This window comes from Colius striatus, chromosome 2 (genome assembly GCF_028858725.1).
Source record: "Colius striatus isolate bColStr4 chromosome 2, bColStr4.1.hap1, whole genome shotgun sequence".
In the NCBI taxonomy this organism is placed as follows: domain Eukaryota; kingdom Metazoa; phylum Chordata; class Aves; order Coliiformes; family Coliidae; genus Colius; species Colius striatus.
Genome location: NC_084760.1, coordinates 67,055,903 through 67,071,064, shown reverse-complemented (window position 1 = coordinate 67,071,064; position 15,162 = coordinate 67,055,903). Strand labels below are relative to the sequence as shown.

Sequence of the window (15,162 nt, the reverse complement as noted above, 5' to 3'; positions counted from 1 at the left end):
GAACTCCCTTGAACCTAGAGTGATGTGCCTATTGGCTCTTTTATGTTCAAGGGACAGGTAACACACACAAGGGATGGTGGGAGGTTAATTTGAGGCTTTCAAATGAGAGAATTTGAAAATTCTGCATAGGAGAAGGAAGATTTTGTGGGTTTAGAGTCTTTTTTTTTTTTCCTTAATGTTATGAAAATTACACAGTGGAATTCTCATTCATGATTATTAATTAAAAGAATCCGTTTATTCCTAGAGTATTTAGAGAGGTTTGATCTTAGTTGAAGAGCCAAAGATGATGCAAATCTTCCAAGTATTTAAGAGATACAGAGTTGGTAGCACATGACTGGTACGTAGCGTTGAAGTTGCAGTGAGCAAACGTTTCACAGCATTAAGGCTTTTATTCGTCACAGTTGGAAAATTGACTATGTTTTAGTTGAGAAGACACAACTATGTGATCGTGGTGCTTTTGAAGCGATTGGGGAAGGTGATTATTATGACTTTTCTAAAACTGATTTTATGGAGGGGGGGCAGTGGGGAAAGAACTGCTGCTTACAGTAAAATTGGTGGTTCTTGGATTCAGACAGAGTAACGGAGAGCAGGATTTGGCTCTTCTAATTTCCTTAGCATCTCTATATTCATGGCAACATACACAATTTGGAGAGCATCCAAATTTATTGCTGAAGAAAGAAACAGCAAAGCAAAGCAACTTGCCAGATGTCAGATCTGTTTGTCCTGTTCAGTGATGTGGAGATCCTAAACCAGACAAGGGCTTAGGTGCACAAAAGGGAATTGTGGTGCTGTGGGGGTCAATCTCTCCAGTAATCAATGACAGAACAAGAGGAAACAGCCTTAGGTTGCTCTGGGGGAGGTTTAGATTGCACATCAGAAGGAGCTTTTTCACTGGGATGGTTATTAAGCTCTGGCACAGGCTGCCCAGGGAGGTGGAGTCGCCATCCCTAGAGATATTTAAGAGGCATAGTTGAGGTGCTGTGGGACATGGTTTAGTGGTGGGCTTGGCAGTGTTAGGTTAGTGGTAGAGCTTGATGATCCTAAATGTCTTTTCCAACCAAAATGATTCAATGATTTTACTCTTATTGCTCATGAACAAGAAGCTTCTTGTCTGTACTATTTTTTTTTCCAGGCTTCTAATTGATGAACCTAAAAATTTGGTCTCCCTGCACCTCTTTGTTTGCTCTTAATAAGAGGCAGGAATGTAGACATTTTGCTACCACTGGCAACTAATTGTTGTTTTCAATGATGTTTTTTTGTGATGAATGTGTAAGTTGTAGTCTGAGACTGTAGTAAATGAATGTAAATGCATTGTGCACCTTGTTATTTTGGAAGTGTGTATAAATTTAAATGTCTGCAACAGCTATCACAAAAGCAGCAGATTCTGAGATCTGTGCATGTTCGCGATTGAAGATAGAACAGTTTTGTTTGTATCCTCCAAAATCGGGGAAAAGGATGTGATCTGTGTACCAATCCAGAAAGTCATGGAAAGGTTCCTTTCCCTTTTGTTGCATGTGATATCCCACATCTTCTTGCAGTAGTAACACTTTCTATTTGTCATCGTCAGCTTGCTGAGCATAGAGGCTGAGTTCCCTTTCCATTGAATACCAGCTCTCATTTCAGGGCAGGAAATCCCACTGTATAGAAAATCAAAATTATTGCATGGTTCTATGGTTGCTGTAAAACATCTGCATCACTGGTTTTATGTCAGCTCCCCATCTGTTAATTTTGTTCACTTGGATAGCATTTCATTTTCATTCAGTGGAGGATGACATCAGTTGAAATTTGAGTGATAGCCCTGTTGAAAGAAAGAAGAGATGTGAATTGTCTTTGTCTTGGGTAAAACGAATTCTAGCATTTTCAAATACTGTGGATCAGTCAGGAGGAAAGGATCTACCGTGTAAGTAACTGTGCTCTGAGAGATGTCTTCTGCTTTTAACCTTCTTCTACTCAGATATTAATTTTTGAGTGCACTTCATGACAGTAATGCAGGTTTTGTGCCTTTTTCTTCTTCCAGGACTTCTAGAAAACTTGCTGTGCCTTTCTAAGTCTGGAAGGAATTTAGCTGGAAGTGATTTTGTTTGATAGCATTGAGGAAGGAAAGAGTGGTGACACATTTTCCTCTAAAATGGTAATTGGATTCTGAAGTTTGTGAGTTGTACCATCAATGGCTCAGACCATTTTAACCTCGTCACCTAAAAACAGTAAGCAATACGTATATGTGGCTAGACCACTCAATATTGAGGAATATTTCCTCATCTTTTTCCATCAGCGGTTGTATTTTTGTGCTTGAACTGGAGAGTTGAGGAAGGAAACTGCCTTCAGCGTAACTGTCATCTGATTCTCAGGGATGAACTGTGTGGTTTTGATGAAACTTTAAAAGCTTGTCCTTTGTCTTACTCCAGATCTCACATCTATTAGAGCATGGTTTTAGATGCTTCCTTCAGTAGACTGTTGAGCTGGAGACTGCAGCTGAGAGGTCAGTGTGTGACTGATGCTTAGGATGCCTGGAGTGTGCATCACTTTATGCCTGACAAAGGAATTTGGTGGAACTGGAGGGGTCAGCTGGAGGACAGTAGAGAGTATAAAATGCCATCAAAAGTTTAAACCTAAAATTGATGTCAGAAACAAGCCCCATTGTTGGGGAAGCAGAGATTTAGTTGGGGTTTTTTTGTTGTTTATGTGTGTTTGGGTGAGTGGGAGGGTTTGTGGTTGGTCGGGTTTTTTAACTATTTCAGTATCTAGGAGAATGGGCACATGTACAGATAGCTTATCTTTTTGGTAATACAGTATTTGCTCCAGCATCTCTCTCTTTCCAGTCCTTGCTCTGGCCAGTGTACTTTCAGTTCCCAGTCTCTGCCATTTCTTCCTTCCTTTTCTTCTCCATGATGTCAGCGACAAGTTGCCTTTTTGAAAAGTGTTTGATATTCTGGGAGGTGGGTTTTGTTTGTAAGCACTGAACAGGGTATGGAGTCCTCCAGCAGCATTCAGCCCCCCAGCCTGTGAGTAATGGCATTTTGTCCCCAAGTTTACTGGCAGTGTGGCCCCGGGCTGCCTTTTGTTACCCTCCATCTTCTTCACAGAAATGGAACATTTTGTGGTCTGAAATTTCATTTGTGGCTCATGCTGCTTTCTAACTTTAATGAGTAAATGGGATTATGAAATTAAATTAATGTGAACACGTGGAAGCTGCATCTTTCATGCCTGCAGCTATGTCATTGGCTGTATTGCATGAGAATTTGCAACTTTCCATCCTAAAAACCGTAAATCTGACTTGGAACAAATTTCAGGCACAAAACAAAAACCCAACTGAACTGTGGCAAAGTAACTTGGAAATGGTTTTATTTGCATCTTTCCATCTCTGCATAGTTAGAGCTAATTGCTTCTCTGTATCATACAAGTACAGTATTTAGGTGTTAGAGCATCTCAAATACATACACTGTAATTGGATAAATACGTGGATGCTGTCATAGCACTTGAACTCCTGGTGTTCTCAAAAGTTGTGTTACTGATTCATCTCTTCTGTTAAGCTAGAAGGATCTGTCACATACCTACATCACTGAGAGCAAGCCACTGGCATTAGTGGGTTTGGGTTAGGTAGACATTTGAGCCACTGTGGACAGCGATGAGTTACCGTGATCTGTAGGATACATCCAGCGTCATATACCAAAGAAGTTTGCAATTATTTCCTATAGTGCTAAAGACTTAGCTAGAGTTGAGAGGTGGAAATCCTTGTTCACTGAGAGGCTTTCCTTGGTACCAAGATTTCACTCCCAACTTAGCACATCCCAATTCAAGAGTCATCTAATAGTGTGTTTTTCCGGTTTAATGTTTTGAACCTTAATGACTCTTTAAGTGTTGGATTGGGCCACTGAAACCTTTTTAATCATGTGAAGCTGCACATCCACTGTTCATACTAGGAGAGACTATTAACATTAATACTGTTTTTTAAGAACACGTGGTCTGGATATGTTAAAGTTTACAGATCTGGGCTCTAACCAGTAATGTTCTTTTTCCTATAAGACTGTAATAAATGTTTGTCAGGTTAGAAAGTAATCCAAGGAATGGAGCTGTAGGCCTGTTTTGGGAGTTTTCTTTTATTTCTTTTTTTAAAATTGGAGGTAATTTTGTCAGTCTATGAGAATTTGTCCATCACAGTTCATTAATGCTACCAAACCCAATTTTTAGCTTTTCCATAGAGTTAAGAAATGACTGTATCCATCTGGGCTGCAGAATGAAGAAAGTTCCTCTCAATGTAGTTTTGCTTCCAAGGCAAAAAATCCTGTCTCAGTGGGACAAGCAAAGCCTGCCTGTGCTGTTGGCAGCATTTTAAAGGGAAATACTGCTGATGAAGCTAGAAATGTCTGTGAGTAGCTGTAAAACTTCCACTGTAATATAAAAGGGGTCTCTCTTGCAAAACTGACCAAACTGAAAACTAAAAAGTGACCTCTTAAAGAATGAAGAGGTTCTTTTCTATCATTTTCAATAGTAAATGCTGCTTGTGCTTATAAAACAATGTTATGGTTTTTAAGTCAATGCCCTGCTGGCTACTGTTCTATCCCAGCTGCATCAAAAAAGGGAGCTGGAGGCAGAAGGGAAACAACATGGGAATGAGTCACCTCGCATGAAAGATACGAACAAGGATGAAATCTTGCAATGTTGTAGCTTTCAAAAAGCTATATTTCAGACACTCCCTGCTTCATCTCAATGCTAAGTAGAGCACGCAAGATCATTAAAAGAGCTGATGGTTTAGATAAAGATGATGGGAAATGTGCATCGTTCCTCTCCCTCCCTCTCCCTTGTGCTTGCATTTAAGCCCTGTGCAGAGGGTTTGTTACTCTGCCAAGGAAAAGCATTGCCCTTGACTTCTCTTCAGAAACAGCAAACAGGAATGGCTTGTTCAGTGTTACATCCAGGAACACCACATCTTCCTTCTGTGCTGCACTGTCTTCAGGCTGATCTGTTCCATCACTGCTCAGTTTGAAAAGGGCTTTATTTATTACCTGTAAGGCAAAACATCAGAGTAACTCTGGAGTCATCAGAGCATGATAGCAAAGAGACAGAGGAGTAAGTCCAACCACTATCATAACACTGCCCAACCCACCACTAAACCATGTCCACTTCATCAATGTGTCTTCTAAGTATCTCCAAGGAGAGTGACTCCACCACCTCCCTGGGCAACCTGTGTCTATGTTTAACAAAAAAAGTTCTTCCTAATCTCCAATCTAAACCTCTCATGGCACAACCTGAGGCTATTTCCTTATGTCCTATCTTTCACTACCAGGGAGAAGAGACCGACCTGTCAGGTAGTTACAGAAAGTGATCGTGTCTCCCTTCAGCATCCTTCAGGCTAAACACTCCCAACTCCCTCAGCCATTCCCCACTGGACTTGTGCTCCAGACCCTTCACCAGCCTGTCTCTGGACACACTCCAGCACCTCAGTGTCCTTGTAGTGAGGGACCCAGAACTGAACACAGTATTCAAGGTGTGGCCTCATCAGTGCTGAGTACAAGGGGACAGTCAACTGCCCTGGTCCTGCTGGCCACACTATTTCTGATACACGCCAGGATGCCATGGGCCTTCTTGGCCACTTGGGCACACTGCTGGCTAATGTTCAGTGTTTGTCAGTTAACACCAATTAACACCTCCAGGTCCTTTTCTGCTGGATAGCTCTCCAGCCACATCTCAACTCATCCATATGAAGTAATCAATAACTTTGGATCAGCTGTAAGCAGCACAGGATAAACTCCATGGATGCTGAAAAAAGACATTGGAGTGTTCTTTCCATAACACACAGAAAAACTCTACAACTGCTTGTACACTTGAGCTCCTATGAAATCCTGGTATCCTTAAAGTCCCTGACAGAACTTCCAAGGTAGGGTAGGGCACCTTCTAAAAATACAATAAATAAAAGTAAAGGCACTCAAACTATACTTCTGGAACACAATTTGCCCTCTTTTTATGAAAAACAGCTCTCTCCTTCAAGCTCTCTGTCTTCCCCTTCGGACTTGAATGTTGGAGTCAGACCTTTGGTGAGGTCTCTGCAATTTCTAAGTAGAGGGTTATCTTCAACAGCTCAGTAGCTGCAGCCTCTGCTGCACACTCCAGCTGACGTGCTGGGAGGTGTTTGAAGTGGAGATGGTAACAAATGCAGTCTAATTTGTCTGTACAGAGCCTAGCACCCTCAGATCTCAAACTTAATGTGTTGTGTGCTGTGTTTGCCGCAATGAGAAATCAGAATAGTTCAAGAAAAACCTGTTGCTGCTGAGATATCAATCTAAGGAATACTAATCTTTTGGTCATCTTGAAGTCTGTTACTGGGCACGTGTCCCGTGTTGGCCCTGTATGGTTTGTTTTCGGTAAGTTTATACAGTTACAGAGGCTGAAACTGAGCAAGAGGTGTATTTTTTAAATGGTAGTGATGTGTACTGTACCTTTCCAACTGTTAGATTGGCGTCGCTTATTTTACTGAGATCTGCCCCCTTCCCTAGCAGTGCAGGCAGTTTCATATCTGCAAGGAGCTCCTGTAGATTGGAGTTGCCTTCTATTGTTAACTCTGGCAGCGTTAATTTAATCTCTCTGTAGAAAAGAGAGGGAGAGACAAGTGAGTATGTGCTGTCTGCTGTGTAAGCACAGTGTTTGGGCAGTCCTGGGGAATGGGGATGTGGAAATAGCTGCAACAAGTGCCTGGTGTGTGGGGACAGACAGCTACCAAAGGTCGATGGTCATGATATTACTGCTTCCACAGGGGAAATTCTCCTTACTCTGCCCCAGGTATGTTACTAAACCCTAGATCATCATCCTGTGTTGTCAGCTGTGGAAAGAGTTGCTCATTTCCTTGGAATACTCCCAGATAAAAAGCTGATCCCACTGAAGTTGAGCTCCCTGGGAATTAGTCCCACTGGGTTTGCAGGTGTTTGTGCTCAAGATGAAACCCTCCCTGGCAGGATATGGCAGGATGTGCAGCCTGCCTCGGTCCTCACACCCTGAACCCTACCTTGGGGACAGCTGCTGAAGCCAAGCAGAGGACTGCAGCAGCACCTCCAACTCCACCTGCTCCAGCTCACTGCCGTTGATGGGTTGCAGCAGCACCAGCACCACTGTCTTGCTGATGGGGACTTCCACCACAGAAAAAGTCCTGCTGGCATCAGTCTTGTACTTGAATGTCCCTGTGAGTGACAACATAGGGACCAAGACCTTTGTGTTTGAGTCCACCCAGAAGTCCTGAGGCTCTTTGAGCTGGAAGGCTTGCTTAACGTTCACTGAAAAACAGATAGAGAAAGGAGAAGTTGATTCTTCTCTTCCTTCATTCCTTCCCCTGCCCTTTAGCTGGCATCTACATTTGTTTAAAGACAATGTGCTGTGTATTAGACTGTGTGTATAAAATCATGTTTAGCATGTTATAAAATCATGCCTTTAATATGCCTTCTGGTAGCATCAGGCGGAAGCTGATGACTGGTGACATAGGGACCACAACCATCAGGACTGTGGCCAATATTTCTGTTATATTCACTGCTGTATTTCTACTGGCCTTGTGACCCTTCCTGGCATAGTATTTCTGCTTGCTTGGTTGCCTGGTTCCTTACAGGCTGCCATAGAGCTCAATATTGGCTTTCAGGCCTGTGTGGAGGAATTGCTTGGGTTTCCTCTCCATCCCTCGAGTGGCTGCTGGGGATGGCACATTTGGAAGTACATCCCTCGGGGATAGTCCTTGCTGCAGGGAGAGAGAAGGCAGCACAGGCTCTGGCTGAGGTCTCACCCTTGGTGATTTTATGAACCAAAGCAAAGGGGAAGGTAGCAGGAATAACACCAAAGTGTAGTCTGAGCCAAGGAGGTTAAAAAGAACATACCTGAATACTTATTGAACCTGAATATACACTTAGCTAGTTCACTAGCATGGGAAGCCCTGCTCTCACTTCTTGCTGCTTCTGTGTGGCTTTGCACGTCAATACATTATCTGCTCACTGCCATAGGTCAGTGCTGCTGCCCAGTTAGGCAGGTAGTCCTGTTGGCATTAAAGACACTACTGCTGTCAGCAAGAGAAGCAAACCTCAAAATTGCTGTTTGGTGGAAATCAGGAAGACAGATGTATTTGCTGTGGTAAAGAAATTAATACCTTCCATTAGAGTGACTATTGCTGGTATAAAATAGGAGGTGATCTAGCTGTACTGTTAACTAGTCTATTCTCCCATAAATCCAGATAAATGCTGTACCCTAACTTTATATGTAGTAAGTGCTTTTGCATAGCAGCACTTGCTTCTTAAATGACTTTTCATAAAAAGATCATTTAGGCATTTTCACCTAGTGTAACTTCACCAAAATGAAGCTGCAGGTAGAAGATGTGCCCAAAAGATGAAAGGTGTGCCCAAACCAAAGAATAAGGAAGTAGAATTGTTCACCTTTTTTTCTTGTTTTATAAGAAGGAGGAATACAAACAGAAAGGAGCTACTTTCTCAGGGTCTGTATAACCTGCAGAATTTGTTCTCACAGTATAGCAAAAGTCAAGACTGTAACAGAATTAAATAAAAGGAAAAAAGGTTTGAGCATTCAGATAGCTTACTGTGTTGAGGTGGGATAGTAACTGATATCAAACAACCTTGGGAAAGATATTGCAAAATTTCAAAGCTCTGCTATTGATTTGGGGGCTGAGTCCATGAATATTGTGCCAGTCATGAACCATGACACATCTGCATCTCTGTGTTTGAAAGGTCTCCCTGTGGCCTTCTGCCAGGTGAGGGTCCTCTCAAACCTCTGTAATTAGATGTGTACTCCCTGAAAGTGCTCTGAAAGTTGTTAGTCTTACATGACTCCTTGTCTCTTATGGTGTTTTTAGGACATGGATGACATACATTTACTAAAGAAACCCTGCTTTTTTTTCTTCAGACATCTGGAATGTAAAATAAGGAAAACTGAAGATGGGACATCCCTTCTACAGAAGGCGATAGCTGACACATTGGAAGAAATGGATTCTTACAGTGAGATCTCTCACCTCAGCACACAGAAGCTGTGGGACTAGGCAAACTTTCGGCTATTTTACCAGAGCAGGGAAAAAAGCTCTGCCTACAATATGGTGAAGGTAACTGAAGAGAAGGCGGCTCTCAATCACAGAGCACAGATGTCACCTGGGAGAGTGCAAGAGGACTCTGCAGTACTGTCTTGGGAGTACAGGGAAGAAACGTTGGACCTTTCTGCTTCAGATGATGACCTCCATGTTCTCTAGTACTGGCTTTATACCAGCATGACAAGCTTAATGAGAGGATGGCTTTCTGTGCAAAGCTATGACTTTTGCTATATAGAGAGTAAAAAATCATCCTACCAAATTTCTAGTTAAAACGAGTTGTTGAGGGTTGTCTGTTGAGAAGAGAGTGCTTAAGGTTGTGCAGGCCCACAGTGGTATTTGCAGTCACTAGTTTGTAGTCATTTTGCAATTTCAAAACCAGAGAGTCAATCAGTAAAATTTGCACCTAATGTTCTGCATTGTATTCTAAATGGCAGCCCCTGCTCCGTGGCAAATCTACAAATGTGAGAACAGTTGTGTGCAAGTGAACAACAGTTGAGACCATTGGAGTATTTCACTTGTGTTTTTATGGGTTTCTAGCATTTAATCCATCCTGTGGCTGTTGGTAGCACCTCAAGAGTGTATATAAAATGTACAAAAGAGCAAAAGAATGTACTTTTTTTCTTTCTGCAGCTACAAAGACCAACATATAACATGACCGCATCGGTTGTCATGATTGTCCCTCTGCAACCAAATGGCAAAGCAGATGCTGAAGTCATCTCCTGTGTTTATTAGAAGAGAGTCGCTTATCTAATTCATTTGTTCCTGAGCTCATTTTCTCCATCCCACGAGTGGAGACTACAACATCTCAAGTGCTGACTCAGACCCTCGAGTGTGTGTTCCTAAGCTAATAAAATGATAAGTTTCCAATACAGAACAAGAGGGAAAATGTTGATCTTCTAAAGGAAAATTCTGCTCTTGTGATCAGGCCCAAGTCTGTAACATGAGAATTATTTTGGCACTATCATGTCTAGGTTAGACCTTACACTAATGTTCCCATCTCCCTGAGGAGTTGGGATTCATTAATGACAGCACCCATGAAAGGCAAAGGAAACCCAATATCCAGTTTAAAGGTGAAAAGATGGAGACACAAAAGGATTTCTTGGGCACCAAAGCTCCACCTTTAGCATGATTAGAAACTTAAGGCTCACTGCAGGTTTTCTAAAATACACTCACTGGTAGGCAAGCTGTCCTACAGCGTGTGATCTCTGTCATTGTGTTTAATTACAAGGACATGAAGAGCAGAAGAGGAGGCTCAGTTGTGCTATGAGGGGATTTCTGGGACAACAGCACGGAACTTGCCCTAGGTAGTTAAGGGATTGCCTTAACTCTTATTTTGTATATGCTCCCCACTTCCTCAGCTGGTAATTTGTTTGGTTGCTTCCTGAGCCAGAAGTTGCCTCCAGACTTCTGTGTGTAATAGCCACTAGAGAAGTCGTGTTCATTATATTTCTTAGCCTTTCTTAAACCTGTACCTCCAGCTTGTTACTCTAAGGTACCATACAGAAACGTAGGTTCCAGAGAAAGGCATTTCTTTGGCTTGCTTTAAATGTACTTCCTGATCATTTTGGCTGGAGGCCCCTCCTGACTTTTAGCTCCTTTGCAATCAGAAGTGCTGCACAATCCTCTCTTGTTCACCTTCCCACACATTTCCTAATCCTTAGCTTCCTGGACAATGAAAATTTCTTGAAGGCCAACTCCCTCCACCTCCTCTCCATTGCCCTTGTGGGCTGGACCCCATAGCGGCAGGGGGTCAGGGCACAGCACATGGAGCAGCAGGCCAGCCGTTCATCTGAGCCCTTCCCTCTCACCATTGGCCAGGTAGCACCTTGCTGACTTCCTGAGAGCAGGGCTGCTGCCTGTCCTCCACCCAGCCTGCTCCTGAAATGAGCAGTGCTGCCTCATACCTGTCAAGCGGACGTCCACTGCAAATAGCAGGTCAGCGGATGGATCGATGTCTGTCAGCAAGCACTTGCTTTGACCCTCGCTTTTGGCCTCCACAAAAGCATTTATTTGCTTTGCTGCCTCACTTGGGTTTGTAAAGTCAACGGCTCGGGCATAGAGAGCATCGGTGAAGGGGAGCAAGTCCTGCACAAACAGCTGGGACAGAGGCACACCGGGGGCAGAGAACAGGTAGAGCATCTTGGAAAAGAGCAGCTCCTCATCCCCACTCCTGACGAGGCTTTCGATCGTCCTCAGGCTGGAAAGGACTTTGTGTCCATCCACCCTGGAGGTGCAGTCAGGGTCTCCAGAGGGGGGAACGAATCCCAGCAAACCCTGCAGATCTGCCGCTGTCTGGTTTGAGGCACCCAGGTAGAAAGACACCAAAGAGCCGTAAAGACTGGTTGGGGACAGGAGCACGTTTTGGCCCCGCCGTGCTTCCTGCAGCACACTGTAAAACCGTGCACCCAGGACATACACAAAGTTCTGCAAATAGCTCAGTTTCTGTCTCCCCCGACTACTCAGGATCGGGGCTTCCAGCTTGTCCTTGTGAATCAGGTCATCTTCATAGGCAGGTGTGGTTTGGGACTCAATGGAGACAGGGACAAAAGTTTTCTTTCCCTCCTGGACCAGGCTTTCCAGCTCCTCACAGGTACTCTTGTTGAAAGAAAACAAATTGAAAGGGTGGACGTAGACCCGGTCAGAAGTTACTGCAGTGAGGCACGCCGACAGACAGAGAAGATCTGCCACCAGCTTCATGTTGAAAAGTTGCTTTCAGAGTGTCTGCTGCAAGAAAAAGCGGTGAGGAAAAAAGACTGATCAGCCTGTTGTAAGTACAGTTTCTCTTACTGTGTTGGAGTTAAACACATGAATTTCAGCATTTAGTGCTAGCTGGTCTGACCCTACCACCTGAAAGGGCTACAATGGGCTACCTGTAGGGCTACAAGGATGATCAGGGGACTGGAGCATCTTTATTATGAGGAATGGCTGAGGGATCTAGGGCTGCTTAACCTGGAGAAGAGAAGACTGAGGGGGGACCTCGTCAGCACTTACAAGTACCTAAAGGGTGAGTGGCAGGACGGGGTGACACTTTTTTCTGTCGTCTCCAGTGATAGGACAAGGGGTAACAAACATAAGCTGGAACACAAGGAGAAGTTCCACTTCAACACAAGGAGAAACTTCTTTGGTGTTGAGGTGAGGGAGCCCTGGCACAGGCTGCCCAGGGAGAGTGTGGAGTGTCCTCCTCTGGAGGTTTCCAAACCCACCTGGACACATTCCTGTGTGACTTGATGGAGGGGAACCTGCAGGGGGTTGGACTGGATGGTCTCTAGAGGTCCTTTCCAACCGGGGCCATTTTATGATTCTATGAAAAGCCCAAAATGAGGTGGCTGCCAGCTTCAATGCCAGCAGGTAGGGAAATGCCAACCACAAGTATGAGACCATTACCCATTGCAGTACCCTAACGATTTAGCACAGGAAGCAATATAATTGTGAATGCCAACTAGTTAGGCTTGCAAACTAGAGTGTGCTAGTCCTGGTAAAACATTATAATAAGGTGATTGTGTTGTTCCTGGGACCCAGTCAGGACTATCTCTGTAAGCTGCTGCACTAAATCTCACAGACATGTGGAAGGGCTAAGCAATTTGCCTCCAATTTGCCTGTGAGAAATAGGTTTGGAAACCAGATCTCTTAAGGTCCAACCACTGAGCAGTCTCACTTTGAATGTTTAGTTCAGCATAACACTTGGCACTAGCAGAACATTTTGTGTTTTCATAGCCCAGTGCAAATGTTCTGGGCAAACACACTCAAGGCTTTCTTACACAAATGTGCTAACACTGGAACCATTTTCGTAACACTTTCTTTATCTGAACATAGTTTTGCTCTACTGTACAGGCAGTCTTCTCCTGTGGTAGGAGACCACCTCCTGCTCTTGTGTTTCCTGAGGAGAAGTAAAGAATTTTACTGGATGTGGATGTCACTAGTGTTTTGGCACAAAGGATCTGTGTATGTTGTGAAAGAGTGGGTAATAGGCACCCATACACACACACATTCATATGCACAGGTATGTGCAAACACACTGACAAATTCTGCATTTTATGATAGTCATTTTTCCCATGTTTGATTTTTTTCATAACTAATGGCTCTGCTGTACCTTCCCTGGATTTCTAGTGTATCATTTTGCATTTGTGTCTTTGAAGTCCAAATGCATCTAATAACACTTGCCATTGTCCAAAACACTGTCATTCAGAGCTCTATTTTTATACTACTAATAATTTCTTCATTATTGTAGCTCTGTTCACCCACCTTTGCTCTTTCCATTCTCTGCAGAGCTCACTGGATGGGCAAAATGCTAACAGACTTGCCAGTAACCAAGCTCTGCTCTCTGCTTTTTTTCTCCAAGATCTTTAGAGTTGTGCCAGCCTGCCTGGTATTGTAATTCTGGTAGCCTGAGCCTTTTGAGAGAACATGGAGCAATGGCTGCAATTTACCCAGGGTGGAAGTTTCTGGGTTTCAATCCATCCATTCAAGACCTGGCCCATTCCCAACCTGATTTACAATGTATAACTATATTCATTTCACTGAGGGATCCCCAAGTATTTCATGCTTAACAATAATACTCCCATTTGCTGTATCCCCACTCTCTGGCAAATACAAGAATTGAGATGTGCAGATCCTTGGCAATTAGGCATATCTTACTAAGTACATATGCCTACTAATAGGCATATTTAGATTCCCAAACTGTGGGTTCCTGTCTAACAGCTTGGTTTGCAAACAGATTTTCTGCTGGTGTGGTGGTCCCTCAGGATGTCTGAGCATTTTCCTGGCAGATGCCTGCAGGTCAGGCCTGAAACTATTTCCTCCTCAGAGGCACACAGGGGAGGACCTACTGTAGCCTTGTGCCTTCATTCAAGGATTGCTCTTCTCCATTAACTCACATCCCATCCTCTAAATTACCATGTAGAGGTAGTTAGTGCTGCCGTCCCCTCTGCTCCCTGACCTGTCTTCACCTCCCCAGCCCTGCTGACAGCAGGTGACATGCCTCCCAGAGCTTCTTCATTGATTATAACTGGTTAAAATATTTTCTTGGGAGGTGCCTTCATCTTCACAATTAGCCCAGTCACTGCACTAGTGCATTTTAGACCCCTTACTGCATTTTACAGATTGGTTCAGCTCAGGAAAACAAACCAAAAAGCTACAAATTAGAGGAACTGCCCTTCCCACTTTGTTTTCTCCATAGTTCAGTTCTTCTGAAGCCTTTCTTAGTCTTTCCTGTAGCAGCAGGGAGGATGACTCAGTCTGCCTCTGCCACAAGGCATCGTTGGTGCCCGGTAGTTACTTCTCTATGGCTGCCAGAGCTACTCTGACAGCTCTTTTCTCATGAGCAGAAGCAAGAAGAGCCTTTCTCACCTCCAGCAATTACACCAGGCCTCATCTGTGGAAAGCCACTGTGTTTTGTTTCCCTAAAGAAGTCAGGCCCAAGCATTTCAGAGAAGCATAAAAACCTGGGTTGGAAAGCTGTCATTGAAAGCAAACGCAGTGAGTGTGCTTACTCGCCTCTGTCCTCCACGCGTTGTACCACCTCGGGCAGGCTCCTCGCGACACCCCTTCCCCCTGCAGCTGCAGATGGATTTATGCCCTTTCTCTGGGAGGCCCCTTTCGACCTCTCTGCAGCAGCATTGCGCAAAGCTGCTTTACCTCACAGGCTAGGGGGCTGAAAAAAGTTAGGCCAGGCCAGACAAACCCGAGCATGGCTTAAGACCAGCTGCATCGAAAGTTCAGGAATGGATACACAAACTTTAACAGACACTGCCTGGCCCACAGTTACACATTTACTAAGACAGACACAGGCATTTTACTATGCAGAAGAATTGATTTTAAGAGCTGAAAATAACTGGGCTTGTTTTGTGACAGGCTGATAGGAATGCAGATTTCTTTGTACTTGTATTTTCTGTATAGTCTGACCAGATTTGTTTTCTCCTCGGATAAATTGCCTTTCATCTCTACCTTGCAACCTGGGTACCCATCAGTGAGTGGGACATTTACCTTGCTGCAGAGTAAAATGATTAAGCTCTCAATTTTTACCATTTCTTTCCCTTTTGATTTATCCAGAAAATCAAAAGTTTCTTCTTTTTCCTCTTCAAGACAAAATGTGCTGAAAAGGA

The 15,162-nt window shown here is 43.8% G+C and overlaps 1 protein-coding gene across 1 annotated transcript; it reads right to left on the bottom strand.

Annotated features, from left to right (window-relative positions):
* Nucleotides 1–4,811: 4,811 nt before the first annotated feature.
* On the bottom strand, nucleotides 4,812–11,785 carry AGT (angiotensinogen). The gene is made up of 4 exons (XM_010197916.2): nucleotides 10,966–11,785; nucleotides 6,998–7,262; nucleotides 6,435–6,579; nucleotides 4,812–5,003 (listed from the first exon to the last, which is right to left on the bottom strand). The coding sequence occupies exons 1-4, from the start codon at nucleotides 11,756–11,758 to the stop codon at nucleotides 4,812–4,814; spliced, it is 1,395 nt and encodes a 464-aa protein (XP_010196218.2). The 5' UTR covers nucleotides 11,759–11,785.
* Nucleotides 11,786–15,162: the final 3,377 nt, after the last annotated feature.

What these genes read in the sequence shown, in the direction of transcription:
- AGT (XM_010197916.2), bottom strand. Translation starts at nt 11,758, where the DNA reads ATGAAGCTGGTGGCAGATCTTCTCTGTCTGTCGGCGTGCCTCACTGCA. An exon ending in AGTGGACGTCCGCTTGACAG is followed by an intron (nt 7,263 to 10,965) that starts GTATGAGGCAGC and finishes TCTGTTTTTCAG; the next exon opens with TGAACGTTAAGCAAGCCTTC. An exon ending in CTTCAGCAGCTGTCCCCAAG is followed by an intron (nt 6,580 to 6,997) that starts GTAGGGTTCAGG and finishes TCTTTTCTACAG; the next exon opens with AGAGATTAAATTAACGCTGC.